The sequence below is a fragment of the Hippoglossus hippoglossus genome, chromosome 5, assembly GCF_009819705.1.
Source record: "Hippoglossus hippoglossus isolate fHipHip1 chromosome 5, fHipHip1.pri, whole genome shotgun sequence".
Lineage (NCBI taxonomy): Eukaryota > Metazoa > Chordata > Actinopteri > Pleuronectiformes > Pleuronectidae > Hippoglossus > Hippoglossus hippoglossus.
In genome coordinates this window covers 29,809,756-29,827,302 of record NC_047155.1, presented here as the reverse complement: position 1 = coordinate 29,827,302, position 17,547 = coordinate 29,809,756, and the positions used below count along the sequence as shown (strand labels likewise).

General features: G+C 38.9%; 1 protein-coding gene across 3 annotated transcripts; it reads left to right on the top strand.

Annotated features, from left to right (window-relative positions):
- Positions 1 to 2,699: 2,699 nt before the first annotated feature.
- camk1ga (calcium/calmodulin-dependent protein kinase IGa) lies at positions 2,700 to 17,426 on the top strand. 3 transcript variants are annotated; one of them, XM_034586846.1, is made up of 12 exons: positions 2,700 to 2,852; positions 7,338 to 7,449; positions 9,795 to 9,920; positions 10,120 to 10,194; positions 10,756 to 10,894; positions 11,444 to 11,567; positions 11,983 to 12,058; positions 13,014 to 13,126; positions 14,681 to 14,759; positions 15,013 to 15,100; positions 16,067 to 16,401; positions 16,744 to 17,426. In XM_034586846.1, exons 2-12 carry the CDS (start codon positions 7,364 to 7,366, stop codon positions 16,805 to 16,807), a joined length of 1,305 nt encoding a protein of 434 aa, XP_034442737.1. In that variant the 5' UTR covers positions 2,700 to 2,852; positions 7,338 to 7,363; the 3' UTR covers positions 16,808 to 17,426. The 3 variants fall into 3 exon arrangements, with proteins under 3 accessions (XP_034442737.1, XP_034442736.1, XP_034442735.1); XM_034586845.1 differs by lacking the exon at positions 2,700 to 2,852 and adding an exon at positions 5,997 to 6,114; XM_034586844.1 differs by lacking the exon at positions 2,700 to 2,852 and having other exon boundaries at positions 7,262 to 7,449.
- The last annotated feature ends 121 nt before the right edge of the window (positions 17,427 to 17,547 follow it).

Sequence of the window (17,547 nt, the reverse complement as noted above, 5' to 3'; positions counted from 1 at the left end):
GCGGCACGGATGTGAGCCTTCCATTGTCTTTACATGTCAACACTGCCCATAGAGTATGAGCGACCAGTCCTTCAGAATGTAGGATTTAATGGAGTTTAACCCTGCTCAAATAATATATAAAGCTTATCACTATTCACTTCCCAACAGTAGGCCATGTCAAAGGGATAAATATATGGAAATTATTTAATATTAAATACGCAATATAAGTGTAGGTGAGTTTGTTTAAAATCACCTACACTTTTAAAAGCTTTATATTAAATCCAGGTGAGTCTGAAGTGGAAGTGTGCGCTTCCAATGAGCTGAGTGTAGTTTCAGAGAGAGCCACAGTCTGAGGTTAAGTTGTGTGGCTCCTTTCAAGTGAGCATGTTATCAAATGTTAATGATTCATTGTGTAGCACACATATATCACGTGAACATGAGCACATTAGTTTAACAAGGCGCCTTGATCGATTTTAATTCCATTGTTATTTTGTAAAATATATGCATTTCAACATTTCAAATTGTCTTTCTAATTGTCTGACCAATGTGCACATTTATAACATGAAAAGTAAAACTATTTAACAAAAATTAAGGTACAACAAATTCCTATTTTGGACCCCTAAAGGTTGGGTCTGCACTGTTGCCACAGGACAGTTACATAAATGATGTATATCAATCAATCAATCAATCAAATTTTATTTGTATAGCCCATATTCACAAATCACAATTTGTCTCATAGGGCTTTAACAAGGTGTGACATCCTCTGCCCTTAACCCTCAACAAGAGGAAGGACAAACCCTTTTAACAGGGTAAAAAGAATGTAGAAACCTCAGAGAGAGCCACATGTGAGGGATCCCTCTCCCAGGACGGACAGAAGTGCAATAGATGTCAAGTGTAAAGGAGAACATCAGAAAGATAAGGGTATTTACAGCTTTGATTAGAATAAACACTTTGTAGCATAATGGAAGGTCAATGAATTGATGGATTATTGTCAGCAATGGTTCAGTATCTGAGGAGAAATATTATATATCAAGCAGTCTTGTTGTATTCATAGTCCATGGTCAGCAGCCACCACGATCATGATCCACCATCAAGATCAGATGCCACTATAGTCCTCAGTCATTGTCCACTGCCGCCATCAGGATCCACCATCAGCTGCCACCTCGATCGTGGTCCACCACCATTATCAGATGCCAACACGATACAGAATCCGTATATCTCAATTCGATCTATGTTTGAACCAAAGCAATTGTCTGTCTCTGTAACTTGTACTGAAAAACTCATTGAGTGGTTGATAAGACTAGAAAAGCGTTATATATAAATACATCCATTAAAAAAAATCTATCATTATCAATATGTATTTGCCATATGTTTTAACAACTGACCAGCTGTGAAGATTGCAGACACACAGGCATATTATACACACACACACACACACGTTATCATCACAAATCAGCATCATTAGAAACTAAAGAGCTAACGGTCATATGATGTTACCTTTATGGCAGGTGTGCTGTCTGTATGTGTATGACATAATCACAAACAGTAATATACATTTGCTGTTTCAATGGCTGCTGTTGTTCACTGTTATGCAGCATATGTGTCCATTTGCAAAGTCAACTGAAATATTTGTTGACTGCAGAAAAATAGATGACTGAACAACAGGCCCAGTTATGATGGACAGTTTGAAGGGATGTACCAGACAATGCATTTTATCAGATAGCTTCAGATACTAAAGCTGAAACAAAAAAATGTATGCTTTTTGTTTCACTTGGTTTCAGGAAATTCTTTAAATTCAAATTTCCCATCCATCCATGTTCAGTGGTAAATTATTTTTTCTAGTCTTATTGACCACTCAAAGTGCTTTACAGTACAAGCCACTTTTACCCATTCACACAGCACTAATATATGCTTTACTCTTTTGTTATCACACACCATTCACACACTGTAATGTGTGTGGCAATTGGGGTTCAGTATTTTGCCCATGATGCACGATTCATGCAGACTGGATGAGCCAGGGATCTAACCTTAGATCTAGATCTATATCTCTATCAGAGCCACATCCACAGCAAGTTAGTACAGAAGACCCTCTCCTAGGAGAAAACAATATTTCCCATCTCCTACTTGTGGATCCTGATCCTCAGGCCTGATGAGATAAACATTTATGGTCCAAGCCCCTAGAACAAATCTGTTGACGACCTAAGAGCAGATGGAAGGGCTGAAAAATAACCCTAATATATTACTGTTATTATTATTGTTATTATTATTGTTTTTATTATTATTATTATTATTATTATTAGTAGTAGTAGTAGTAGTAGTAGTAGTATATGTTTTTTTGTATTTTATCATTACTCCTAACAAACCTTAAAATCTATATAATTCATTTTCAGAGATTTCTTTAAAATTTGTTTTGTCTTTTTTAATCTATTTTAACGGATTTGTAGTTTATTTCACTTAATTATAGTCTTCGGTTATTAAGTCTTAATTTCTCGCTACATCAGTCATCACTGAAGTACTTTGAACTTTACTGACTGTATGAAATGTGCTGCTCAAATGAAGTTGATTGATTGATTTGTTGATAAGCAATTAGATGAATCATCACTTGCAGGACCACTCAACTTCGAATCACTAAGCACATCAGATTGTGTTAGTGGAGAGCGAGCTGAGTGGAGAGGGAGCTGAATGGCAGAGAGGATGTCTCAGCTCTCTTTGACCGCCAGGTGGCGCTGCAGAGTGTGGCACGTTGTGTAATTATGCTGAGGAGATGAATAGACGAGGCTCCGCCCGCCGGCCGTGAGGAGCTGTAATCTGCTGGAGACAGTCAGGTTCATCCACGGATACCTCGACTGAGCCAGCTCTGCACCGCTCCTCAGGTACACACCATCTTTCTTATTATGTGTTTTTCTATATAGAGTTATTTAATGGATGTTTAAACTTGAACCATAACAGATACCAAACTGGTACTAGAAAGCAACATTGTAAGATGATATATAACCAAAAGGTATAGTCTTCATTCACAAGAATCCTCTGTGGAAAGTTTTAACACAGCCACAGCCAGTTGTGTGCGCGTGTGTCTGCATGTATTGCGTCTTATAATCACTAAAGAACAAGTGTTAAGTGTTGTCGCCTAAATCTTTATCATATGTAGCCCTGAAGTTTTGGGTTCTTAAAGTTGCTTGATTGCTTAAATGAAAACTGTATTGCTGAATGTTAGCGAAATGGGGTGTCAGCAGAGTTATAAGAAGAGAGATTGACAAGTTTATTTTCCCTTGTGACTAATGCATGAATGGAAGTTGTCCCTGCAAAATTCAAAATTTTCTATAACATCTTTCTACCAGGTTACAAAGTAGGGATAAATCAGTCGAGATATTTGGGAAATATTCTGCTCTTGGGTTTTATGCATCAGAAAGTAATTTAAAATGTGACTTTTTATGAGATAGTAACAATTGAGAATTTCATAACTTACTATACTATCATTACATTTAAAAAAAATAATTTGGAAGGTCGAAGTTCATTGCCGTGTCATGGCCAGGATTTAAAAATGAACCCAGTCACTAATCTGTTCCCTCAACAGACACAAGGAAGGAATTCAGGAGATGAGATGCATGGAGGAGATTAGGGATGGCTGAGAAGATTAACCAACCACTGTTATTTACCTCTCTAATCCACTGCTTTTCTGACGCTTGTGTAACTGATCGGTACAAATGGTCTTTACTCAATGTAAAGCATATGTGAGAACTGACCTCAGTCAAGCACATGCAACTGTTTATGCAGGACACTCGACGAAGGTGGGCTGACATATTTGATGGCCATGGAGCAGGAAAGGGTTAGGGTCAGGGAAAGGCTTTTAGTGAGGCATATTTATGAGGACAGACTTGTACACAAAACATCTGCATTTGAAAAGAGCAACACAGGAGACATGGAGGGGAAAATAGAGCTTTGGAATGAGACATCAAAGATCAATTGTAGGGTCAGTTGATGGGGAAGTGGGACAATTTCAGTCATCTGGATTGGGATTTGTTTCTATTTATAGCCTAATACCTCCAGCGGCTGCACCTGCACTTGCAGTGGATCCTTGGATGTTGTTATATCCCTATACCTTCTGCTTGCAACAATGAGCACAGTGCTCTTCCCCTCCAGAGCATGCTCCCCTCTGGTTTAGTATAGAGGCTTAGGCCTGTTTCTTTTCACTCAATATTATCATGTCTTTTCTGAATATTTTTCACATGTTCAGGTTTGAGTCCTCTTTGAATATACAATGAATAATAATGTGTAAACCTTGTTTACAAGCTCTTCATTTTGTTAGCCACTAATATTCTGGTAGCCTACTTGGGAACCTCTATTGTGATCAGGTTATTAGCCTGGTATCACCGGACCGAATGGGTCAATCTGAGAGTTGAGATCTGCCACGTAGCGCATAATTAAACTCATTATATGCAGTTGTTTGTTCTTCTTTTAGAGAAAATATATTGTCAGTTAGTTTGTTACTTGTTGTTACGATGTTGACCTCTCACATTAGTGTTTTTTTCAGTCATGCTTCTCTGTCACTCATCATATCAAATCCAACCCATTTTAGATAAATTGTTGTTATTGGCCCTTCTAGTCTCAGTCTGAATGGGAGGGGACAGAAATACCTGTAATCAAGGCCGTAGTCATGATGTGAACATTGGGTTAACTCATTATGAACACATGAGATGAATTTTTATGTATTTAGTTATTTAAAACAATGTTTAATACGGTATTGTAAGTCTAATGTGTGCTTGGTAATATAAACATGTTTATGTGAATTTTATACAACTTTATATATTCATTTTCTTATTAAAAAAAAAAAAAAACATATATATAATATACATATCTTCAAATTAGAATGTATACATTAGACTCAAGACATAAGACAGCAAAAAGATTATGGCCAACAATGTTTTAAACAATGAACAGAAATATATGCATTGCTATAGATCTATGAACACAAGTACAGTTATTTTAGCAAAAGGTTTAACAAATTGGTTTTGATTGATCCTACACTAACCTTCTCTTCAGTCATCTTTTCTCCTTCTCTCCTCCTCCCCTCCTATCCACTCCACTCTTGTCCTCTCCTATCTCTTCTCCTCTCTCCTCTCCTCTCCAGTTCATCTCTCCTCTCCTCCTCTCTTCTCCTCTCCTCTCCAGTCATTTCTCCTCTCTCTTCTCCCCTCCCTCACGCATGGACAACTCCACAAGAAACAAACTTTCAACAGCGATAGCTAAATGGGTGGATACAGCTTGCAGGCCGATTACCATTGTCCATATGCCCATCTGTTGTTTCTTGTTGGGCTTGAGTTTGCCATGTTATGCTTTCAGCATATTTTTTGAGCATGCAGTACCTTTGAGGATATTCTGGAGAATATTCTGGACTTTGTTTTTGATTGTTGCAAAAACAATAAACATACATTTTGTACAAAGCAAACATTTTATCCACTCCCATGTTGAGGTGAATGAGTGGCTGCTAATATGCCCTGTGCACAAGATGGCATCTCTCAACTTCTGGATATGCGTAGTGAGCTTAACTGTTTCCGGTGGAAAGACCTGGAAAACGATAGCTGTTGCATAACGTTAGCACTAGAAGCGAACATGAGTGTTTTTAACTGTGATCTATGGTAGATCCTGGAGACACAGTGTATAGAAAGTAATTTAGTTTTTTGTCTTGTCACTGACCGGTGTCCTGAACCGGAAACAGCTGTGCACACCGTCCTCAAACCAGAAGTAGTAGAACGGCGTCTTATGCAACTAGTGAATAGTATTCATAAAAACAAATTACGTTAATGTCTGCCAACATTTCTGAGGGTTGATTGCTGTCCATAGCGATCGCGATGGGCAGCAAAAATATGCTGGACCAGTTGTGTTTGGATATCTGTGTATGCTCGAAAACAGGAGAGCATAGCCACAAGCAACACTCATTAAAATGAGTTGTATCCGCCGTTTTTGTTGTGGTGTTTAAAGTACGTATACAGGGACGTCATGACGTGGCTCTTTGAATGGCACTGGCCTGTGGAAAAGCAACTGCGAACCAGCACCAGCACCAGCCTGGACTGGAACATGGTTCACGTTGGTGGAAAAATGATATTGGACAAACCGCATGCAGAGCTGCCAGAAACAGTATATTAGCTGCCCTACACCGTAATTCCTTAATCGTTCAAAGTTTCACAGTGACCATTTCGGACAGCAGTGCATTTTTGCTTGTCGTCATAGCATAACAGTTTTATTATTATCATTCATCGTCAGTTTACAATTCATTTTATTGGGGGTGACAATTTGACCAGATTTAAACATTGGGGGGAGACATGTCCCCCCCAATGACTATTATGACTACTGCCCTGCCTGAAATACTTTTATTTTCTTCTGAGAAAAGTCACAACATACCCATGTGTTGTTCCATGTTAATGCAGTAGTGTAGCTCTCCAGTGTCACTCAACAGGTTTGGGACTAAAACTTGGGCATAGTGATGGGTTTTTCAATAGTAATTCCAGAGTAGGTGTGGGCCAATATGTAAGTGAAAGGAAATTACATGTCATGGGTGGCACACCCATTTTTGGACATTCATACATGATTGTATTGAGTTAATGGTCGACTATAAGGTATCCTTAATGCCCATGAGATCCTTACATCAAATTCCTTCTGTGGTCTGGGATGTATACAAACGGCAATTGTGCTCATCAGGAAACAAAGAAGAGACAGACAGGAATTTCCTGATAATTATATTAGCTGCATATGAAACCCTGATGGGTAGATAAGACCATGACATTTGTAGCTCAGCCTTTCGTGAGCCTTACATTTATACAGTATGTCCTTAGTTCTATATCACACAGCCTTGCATTCCTTAGTTTTATTGGGGTCCTGCCCTTTAGAACTCTCTGGACTAATGAACCTTTTTCGGTAAAATATATGTTTGATGTTGCACTTGAAGATGTGCTCTGAAGTAATTATAGTTTATTTATGTAGCACAATATCATAACAAAAGTTATGTAGGGAAACTTTCCACATGGAGCAAGTCTTGACCCAAACCCTAAGCTCTTGGTGACATGTTAAAGTAGTTAACTACATTGTAAAAAGAAGCTACATTTTACAGAATTAGAATTATTGTGGGCCAAACTATGTACTACTAAGTATGGTCATATGTAAGGAACAGAGAAAAAGAGCAAAGTGTGTGCACTGAAGTACAGGAGTTTTGATGAGAAAAGACACCTATTCATGTGGTACTGAGAAAACTGAAATCATCGTAGGTTTTTAAATTAACACCGATGGTTTTCCAATTGTAATGCTACATTTCTGTTTTTTAACCCATAAAGAAAATGCAATTATTCATGTCACCTGTACTTCAGGAGTCTACGGCAACATCAGAGCCAAGATGGGGCGGAAGGAGATCATCTGCAGCTGGAAGAAAAGCATCAGTAACATCAGGGATGTCTTTGACTTCAAGGGGAAAATGGGATCGTAAGTATTCCGGCAGAAAATACACACAGTTGAGAGAAAGACAATGCGATTGCTCTGTGAAGCTCTTGAAGCAGCTTTCATGTTTTTAGTTATGTAGACAAATGTATTGTTGCAAATTGCAAAAACAATTCAGTTCACATATAATTGACATTAATGGACAAGGCAAAACTGTTCACTGACAAATGCATGTTGACTGCTTCAATTTGAAAGCACCCTCCGGTTTAACCATTATTTTGAAAATATTGCAGAGAGCTGATATATTTTACAAGTCATGGGGTGGGGCTAATGAGAATCACAGCAGATATAGTTTTTATGAAACAGATTGTTGACAACAGTTTGTATTTGGTTGTTTTCTTTGTCACACTTTATTTAATGGAATCAGGACTTAAAACCCATTTGTTGATGGTAGCTGGCACAGACATCAGACAGCAGTAAGGCTTGGTACAATGCTTTGTGAGTGGCTGTGTCAGAAAATCCTGCAGATACAGACTGATGCAGCAGAAGCAGACAAAAACAAGTTCACACAATCCAAACCACAACATGAATTGAAGTTAAAACGACAGCCAGTTGCTCTTTGTGCTACATCTTGTGATGTAGCACAAAGAGCCTTATGATTCAGCCTTCACTGAAGGTGGAGATTTCCCCCAGGGAACATGCTTGACTCCAGATTTGTGTAATGAGTTATTACCATGAGGAAATATCAAACCATTATCCACTATAGAATTGGTTGCAGCCACTACCCTGATTTCATCTGTAAAAGTTAGACTACTATGAACGTGACAGATTGAGCTTGTTTTATCAGTGGAGCCTCTTATAGCATCTGTGTAATCTACTAAACTAATCAGTGGAGCACTTCATATTGTTAACCACACTAAGGCTGCACAATATACTGCACATGTAATGAACATGATTACAACCTAGCAGTTAAATAAACTTGATAATGTTCAACATTAATATTAACCTTTGTTGTAAAGCACCTGCGAAATGGTTGCTCACAGAATTATGAAAAAGGTTATTATCTGACTTATTTATTAAATTGACAATAGTTTGAATTGCTGCCCCCAGAAACCTGGGACATTTGCTGTTACCATCAGTAACTACAGGTGTCACCAGATTTACCAGGACTGAAATCTTCCAGTTACAGTAAACCAGACAACATGATTATTTTCCCATGTAAAGGGGTACTCCACAAATGTTGCATGTAGTCATAAGAAACACCACTTAGCTAAACAATTGTATAATGCAGTGGCCCAAACTTTGTAAACACACTGATATGGTCCATCAAAAAAACTTTAAGTACTCAAACTGTGTGTCTGTCCTGTTCTGCAGAGAAATAGATATTAGCTTGGTCAGGATCTTCCCAGAAATGTATTGATACCAGGTTGGCTTCATATCAGCACAGGTCAGTATAATGAACCCTAACAAGAAGGTGCTACTTCGCCAGGCCTGCCCTGCACTCTAAGCTGCTTAAAGTGCCTCTCTTTGACTGGCTGTGAATGAGTCAGGCTCTCGTGTGTGTGTGTGTGTGTGTGTGTGTGTGTGTGTGTGTGTGTGTGTGTGTGTGTGTGTGTGTGTGTGTGTGTGTGTGTGTGTGTGTGTGTGTGTGTGTGTGTGTGTGTGTGTGTGTGTTGTTCCTGAGCACTGACGTCAGACCAGCAGTGCAGGAACATCCTAGCACCACATCATTATAGGATTAAGAGTCTAGCTGACTATATTGGTATATGGGTGTACTAAATGTATACAAATGAAGGTTGTATAAGCAGGTGCAAGTGTGTGTTGAAAAGTGTTGGAGTTAACATATGTGTTACTTTGCAGATCAATTTGTCTGATTTTCACATTCAGGTGTAATAAATTCAAGTTATATGATGGGTTTAGAGGTAATGATAAGTAAATACAATAGAATGATTTCATTAGTGTCGGTATACAAATCTTACCCTGAAGGTAACACACAAAAAAAAGTTTAGTGTAACAGTGCATTTGTACCCTGCACATCCCTGACTGGCTGACTGGGTTTGAGACTTTTTGGGTCAGAACTGGAACAGATGCTCGATTTAGGGGCCAAAAAGTAGGATTACACCCTGACTGTGAACTTTTTTTAGCTGATAAAAACCACTACATTAATGTAAAGTCTAAATAGAGAACATTTTCAAACCTTGTTAAATCAAGAAAAGAAAAGGAAAAAGTGATCCTCCTCTCATCTGGGGACTGTCAAAAACTAATAACAAGTACTGATAAGAAATAAAGTTGTGTCATTTGAATTAGTTTGAGCATTTTCCCTGTCTCAGTCCCTTCCACTAACCCCCACCTGAATACTGTATGTGTCTGTCTTTGCTGTGTTTGTGCAGGGGGTCATTTTCAGAGGTTTTTATGGTGAGAGAAAAGACAACGGGGAACCTGTATGCCCTGAAATGTCTGAAGAAAAAGCACCTTGCTCATAGCAACCTGGAAAATGAAATCAATGTACTAAGAAGGTAAAACCCACATTTTAATGCACGCATTCACACATTCATGCAGGTGGTTTCCATGATGTTGTAGCCATCAGAGAGCAGTGCAGCAGATGTTCTCTTTGCCTGTAAACTGTTTAAGTTTATATCCAGCTGCATGTGCGACACTGTAAACATATAACATGTGGACGGGAGTGACTCTATAGTCTCTTTCTTACTCTTTCAGAATAACACATGAAAATGTGGTGGGATTGGAGGATTTCTATGAGACTCGAACACACTATTACCTGGTCATGCAACTGTAAGTATTATTATTATTGTCAAATAACACAGATTATTTGTACTCAACTCGATGGAGTTATTGACTGTGCGAACACACATGTAGTACAGGAACTGCTTTCTCCACCTAACTCAACCTGGCTCAATCCAACTTGGCTATTACCAATACCTCGATAATTATCACACTCCTTGTTGTTATGGAACTTTTCTGGAAGCTGGTGAAAGGAGAACTCAGGCAGCAGCTGATGTCTTATGCATGCGTGACATATTCACACATAATTTATATCCACTTTCCCCAAATCCAACTTGACATATTTGTCATGTTTGGAAACTGTGGCTTTGTTGCTAAGATTTAAAGCAAAGTTGTGTCGGCTTCATGAGCCCTCAACTTTTCTGTCCAAGATTCCAGGGTCAAAGGGTTAAGCAAGGCAACAATATCTCTAGACATACAGAAACACTAATGATTTGTGTGTGTGTGTGTGTGTGTGTGTGTGTGTGTGTGTGTGTGTGTGTGTGTGTGTGTGTGTGTGTGTGTGTGTGTGTGTGTGTGTGTGTGTGTGTGTGTGTGTGTGTGTGTGTGCAGGGTGTCAGGCGGGGAGCTTTTTGATCGAATTTTAGACAAGGGAGTTTACACCGAGAAGGATGCAAGCACAGTGATCACGCAGGTGCTGCAGGCTGTCAGCTACCTGCATGAAAACAGCATTGTACACAGGGACCTCAAGGTAAGACAAACACACACGCAAATGAAACAAAATTAGAATAACAAAAAAACACTTCTACATGGTCTAAGTTTTAACGTGATCAAGATGATGCATACAGTATCCGCATAAGATTCCTTGCCAATATTTATCCTTCGATAAAATGTTCTATCAGCACACATCTACGTAGGCAGGTGGTTTGAGATCCCTAGTGTTCAAACAGGTGACTGTAGAGAAGAGATTTTGGCGTGTGTAAGACGTCACAGCATAGTGTGGTGTCAACATCCAGTGCTACAGCAGGACATGTTGGTTATGTTTGTCCTCACTATGCAACTACCAACTTCATGGGAAATAAAATGTTATTTTGATTATATAAAGTAGTCAATGAGTACATATATCTGACCTTTAAACACACACACACACACACACACACACACACACACACACACACACACACACACACACACACACACACACACACACGCACACACGCACACACGCACACATATTTTCCCTCTCTCCCTCTTTTCACTTTCCATCTTTCTCTCTCTCTGTTTCTCTGTCTCTGAGCAGCCTGAAAACCTGCTGTACTATAACACAGACAAGAATGCTAAGATCATGGTCAGTGACTTTGGTCTGTCTAAGACGTTGGAGCATGGTGTCATGTCCACAGCTTGTGGGACACCAGGATATGTTGGTGAGTTATTGGAGTATACACATCATTGAAATGCTGCATATATATATATATATATATATATATTTATATGCAACTTTCCCCCTGCTCTCCTAATATAAAACTTTACATTTAATTTATGAAAGTATAAAGGATATTTAGTTTACTGTGATTTACGTCATGAAAAGCATTAGTTACAGACAGTGTGAACAGCGTGAATGTAATAAAGTAGCTGTTTTGATCAAACAATTTTTGATCAACAAAATTCTTAAATTAATTTTTTTATTTTTTTATTTTAAAAAGTATCCACATCCCAAGTATTTATAACCAGAGGATATATATCACTCTATTTGTGCAAATATATCAACTACTTAAATGGATGTAGCTAATACACATTGTGTTACCTGCATGATACTCACTGCTGTGTTTCATTCAACAGCTCCTGAGGTTCTGGCACTGAAACCCTACAGCAAAGCAGTGGACTGCTGGTCCATTGGAGTCATCACATACATTCTGTAAATACATTTCTGGTCTCAAACAACAACACAGCACTCCCTATACACCACATTAGCATCAGTCAGTCCTACATTCAAATCAGACTACCATGGCCACCTACAGTGCCACCTAGTGACGACCACTGAAAATTGCTCAGTTTCACTAACCCAGTCAGAAACGAGCCTTCTGGTTAACGTGTATTTATGTAATGCTTTCCCAGTCTTATTGACCACTCAAAGGCCCAATCCCATTTCACCCCTTGGCCCTGCCCCTACCCCTACCCTTTGTTTTTTCGAGGGTTATCTTGCCCCTTGAAACGGAGTCACAAGGGGTAGTGGTTAAAATCTTCCCCTATGAATTTGAGATATGAAAGGTTGTTGTGAAAAAAGTGACCATAATAAATTGAAATGATATTAAACTAAGATATTATAATCAATATCGTAATTTTTAAATCCTTTTTAATGGAGAAAATCCTATATTTGTGGGTCTCTCTCCCAGCTTGGTGTTTCGTAAGGAGTTCTGGGTACCCCTCCGTCTGAAGTGTGGGTCTGAAAAATCTCTGTTTGGAAGGGTTTAAAGCCCAACCCTTAGCCCTACCCCTTAGCCCTACCCCTTAGCCCTACCCCTCCATCCCAACAGGTATTGGGACAGCCTACCCCTACACGTGAATGCGCAAAACGAAGGGAAAAGGGCTAAGGGGTAGGGCCAAGAAGTGAAATGGGATTGGGCGGTGCTTTACAGTACAAGTCACAGTCACCCATTTATGCACACATTAATATGTCTTCTAACGCTTCTATGTGCAGTGCTGTTTTCCATACACCAGTCAGCTCCTTCCTGTGGAGACAACTCCCAGCAGATATGTCAAACCAGAGTTCATAGTTTATTTAGAATATTTGCATTGTGGTAACCAGGAACAAAATACTACACAATAGGTGGATGTGAAAAGATGAGCTGAGTTCTCTCTGTGTGTTGCAGGCTCTGCGGCTACCCTCCATTCTTTGAAGAGAACCAAACTCGTCTGTTTTCAAAGATCAGAAGAGCTGAGTATGCTTTTCATTCACCATTCTGGGACGACATCTCTGAGTCAGGTATGAAAACAGCACTTAACTAAATCTTCTAACATGTTTAGACATGTAATGTCCCTGCACTTTCTGTTTTACAAATTAATTCACTTTGATGCAGTGCTTTGACACTGTTAGGCCAACTCAGCTCTACTGATAACTTTTACCTGGGTTAAATTCCCCCTCCGGTGAAAAAAAATGTTAGAAAGCTTTTTTAAACATGTTGACATGTACCCTTTGTGCCTTATATATGATAAAAACAGAATTTAAAGGTTGATTTTGAAGCTACTAGTTTTATGTTTTCACCGTGTGAAATCACACTGGCTGAAACATAAGGTACTGTTGAAAGCTTGGTGTGAGCTTCCAAAGATTTAAGTCCAGCTCTGGCTGATTGACAAACTCTGACAAAAATAGTGCCATGACTAAGATTGACTCCAGCTAAGTATAGATCAAGATTGGTTTATATAACCTTAGAGCTTAAGCTAATATGGACCCGTGTGTCAATCTGACGTCCTCTCCTGAGGTGCTTTAGATTAGGTCAGGTAAAAGAACTCTAAATGCTAAATTGGTAAGGGTGGATCTTCCTGAATGATTTTTATTATTGTTAAGGGACATGTTAACCAACCTCCGTACCTGAAGTAAATGTAAGATAGATTTAATTCTATGAAAAACAGGTAGAACAAAAAGATGAGTTGTGAACATATCAATGAAGAGGAAATGTTAGATGTTACATTACATTGCAGGACCTGCTCCTGTTATTTCAGTTACACAGTATCTGTCTCTCACTGTCACAGTGCCATCACAAAAAGAACAACATGTAAAAGTTGCCCTGGCCAGAAACAGTGGGTCAGTCATAATATGTGTGAAGAAGCAATAAATCAGTGTAATGTATATCAGAGGTTAAGAATAAAAAACTTTCTATAATGTTTGTGAGTTTCCAAGTTTGAACTTAAATGCTGCTGTAGTGTTCTTGTAAACACAAATAGGATATCCTTGACTGATTATCCGCACCAGAAAAAGGTCCAGCTTCCTTCTCCAGGCTCCTACTTTTAACCCTGTCAAAGAAAGACACAGTGCGACAAAGCTTCTTTTATACCATGCAGCGGCTATTTGAGGCTCTGCCTCATTTAAACACACAAGCAGGTTTTCTGTTAGTTGAGTTCATTCTTCACAACTATGTTTCTGGGTTTTCAGCTGGTTAGAGTTTCTCTGTTATTTGTTGTCATTTGAGCTTTTATAGTTCAGTTTATAAAAGTATCTATTGATTTATGATATATTTGATACCATTTCATGGATTGTTGTTTGTGTTTGGTGATCTTGAATATGGGGTTACAGAGCAATTACCTTCATAATAATAATGTTTCAAGTCGAGTGAGTTGAGAGTCATATGTGCTCCATTGTTTCTTAATTTGTATTCCTGAAAAACGTTCACATTAAAGCAGTGACGTGAAACTCACCTGTTAATCATTAATAAATTAGCTTTTTGTATTTAGTTTGAATATAATGTCACAGTAGGAGACCTAATGTGTATTACTGTATGATAGCAGCATTTTTTCATTAGCAGTTACCGTGTCTCAACAGCTAAAGACTTTATCAGGAATATGATGGAGAAAAACCCCACCAAGCGCTTCACCACTGAACAGGCAATCAGACACCCCTGGTTAGTTCACACACAAACACACACACACACACACACACACACACACACACACACACACACACACACACACACACACACACACACACACACACACACACACACACACACACGCACAAACACAGACACACTAGATGCCTTTAATAACAGGCAACTTTAATGGGGTTCCCACATGTCTCAATGATTTATGACTTACTTATTCACCTATGACATCATAATAATAATATAATTACTATTTCCATTGGCTTGACTGCAGGATTTCAGAAGATACAGCTAAAGACCTGGACATCTATCAGTCTGTCTGTGAACAGATGGAGAGAAACTTTGCCAAATCCAAGTGGAAGGTAGGTGCTGCTCGCTCACGGATACTACTACACAACAATCCAGATGTAGTGTGGGAGAAAAAGGAAGAAAACAATTATCAGAAGTTAATCAGAGGCTCCATATTTTGATTCCTGGCTCCTCCAGTCTGCATATCTAAGTGTACAAGATACTGAATCCAAAATTTGATATGTGTTTGTGAATGATGTTGGATACAGAAACAATGTATGAATTTGTGTGTGAAAGGGTGAATTCAATTCATTTTAATTTGATTTGTATAGCGCCAAATCATAATATATATTATCTCAAGGCACTTTACATAGAAGGTCAAAAATGTATAATTATTGAGAAACCCAAAAGTTCCCACAATGAGCAGCAGGGAAAAATACCCTCGTTATCTGGAAGAAACCTAGAAGAACCAGACTCAATGTGGGCGGCCATTTGCCTCGACCAATGTATGAGTGCTGTATAAACATAGTCACAGCCTTATGTATGTTATTGAGGTTATTAAATCCTGCTACTTCCACCTACAAAATATATCCCAAATTAAATCAGATATATCTCTCCCTGACCTAGAAAAGCTCATACATGCCTCTGTCTTTTCCCTTCTGGACTATTGCAATGCACTTGCACCAGCATTGCCATGGATTTTGTGAAGCACTTTATAACCTTGTTACAAACCTAAACAAATAAAGTCATTATAATATTTATTATAATTGGTTGTATTTTAATAGCAACAAACTGAAACCAGCAAAATGCCAAGAAATCGAACCAGTTCCAGTTAAAGACTTCCTGCAGCGTTCCTCAGTTCATCATAAACATATAATCTGTCATATTAGATGTCAGAAGTACAACTACTGTATTACAAGTGTGTGTGTGTGTGTGTGTGTGTGTGTGTGTGTGTGTGTGTGTGTGTGTGTGTGTGTGTGTGTGTGTGTGTGTGTGTGTGTGTGTGTGTGTGTTTGCGTGTGTGTGTGTTTTTCCAACAGCAAGCCTTCAATGCAACCTCAGTAATCCATCACATGAAGAAACTGCAGCTGTCCCACAGTGAGTCCTCCCCTTCATCCCTCTCCATGCCAAACATCATAGTGCAGTCCTCCTCCCAGGATGATCTAAAGGTGCTAGGACCCTGCCCCGATGAGGCAGCTGTCCTCGACCCCAACGGGAATCCTGTTGCCACTCATAATCCTGAGTCAGGCAGTGGTCTGTGTCCACTATTGAGACCCAGTCACAGTGAGCCCTGTCACGCCCTCACCGTCAAGGAGTCAAGAGAAGTCCATACCTTTAAGTCAGCGAGCGACACCTCTCTCAGGCCGTCCAGGAGGTAAGAGCTGCTGTCCTCTTCTAGCTGCTAGAATGTGCTTTAACAGCCTACGTACACTTGTACAACTTGTAAAGATACCCTGACCTGATGACTGAGAATCTTAACAGACAGGCTTTAACAGTCAACTGATAAGATCAGATCAGATAAGATCAGATCAGATCAGATAAGATAATCCTTTATTAGTCCTACACTGGGGAAGTTTGCACTATTTTTAGACTGGGGGAAACTAGTTCTCTGAAAGAAGGTTCTTAAAGAAATTCATCTGTTTTTATCACTTCTCATCATTTTCTCAGTCTTCCGTGTTGTTATTCTAATGAATCCTGGTGATGTATTCTGTTGCAGCATGGATGCTGTGGCTCAGAGGAAGGACCATGCACTCCAGTCTGGAGTCTGCTCTCTCATGTGATTGGCTGGTTAACCAGAAATGAATCTCAGTGGATCCTTCTTGATGTGAAGGTGTCGACACATCTGGTGTTCAGTGTTTTCATGTCTGTTGTGGTTCCCGGCTGCAGAAACAGACACATGCTGTGTCTTTATCACAGAAAACACTTCCACATGGAATGACTGTGTGCAGTCACCATCACATAAAAACAGACATAAGCTGGAATTCATCACTTAGCTTTTAGACAAACTCCTGTAACAGAGATGACATTTATTTTCTTAAAATAATTATCAATTGTATCATACTGCCAACATATTACTGACTTCCATCAAAATATATTTATTTTGAGTAGCTTTAGGTGACATATGCAATGTGAAAGCACACTTATCATTTTCTGACTTGTATTTGATGTTTTACAAAGCAGATTTTTTCAGAGCTTTTTCAGTCATCACTAAATTGGTATTTACTGCTTTACACTATAACACAATCTTTAAATCTACCTTTAACTGTAGTGTTTGGACAGTTGGGACCTTGCTGGCAGTTTTTAATGCCACAGTCGTGGTTGGATACAGTATGTTTTCAGGTTGTCTTTCTGTCTATCCCATTATCATGAACCCAATGGCTCAGAAACCTCTCCAGGGAATTTTTTTTTGACCATATTATCAAAAATTGCATCTCAATTCAAGATCAAACATTGTTACTGTGGTGATAATAAGAGAAGTTTGCAGTTTAAAATAAATTTAAGGAAATTGGTGATTTTTTCG

Bases quoted from the DNA above. Each gene is read 5' to 3' on its own strand.
- camk1ga (XM_034586844.1), top strand. From the start codon at position 7,274: ATGCTACATTTCTGTTTTTTAACCCATAAAGAAAATGCAATTATTCAT. The intron at 9,921-10,119 runs GTAAAACCCACA...TTACTCTTTCAG, and splicing joins GAAATCAATGTACTAAGAAG to AATAACACATGAAAATGTGG. The intron at 16,402-16,743 runs GTAAGAGCTGCT...ATTCTGTTGCAG, and splicing joins TCTCTCAGGCCGTCCAGGAG to CATGGATGCTGTGGCTCAGA.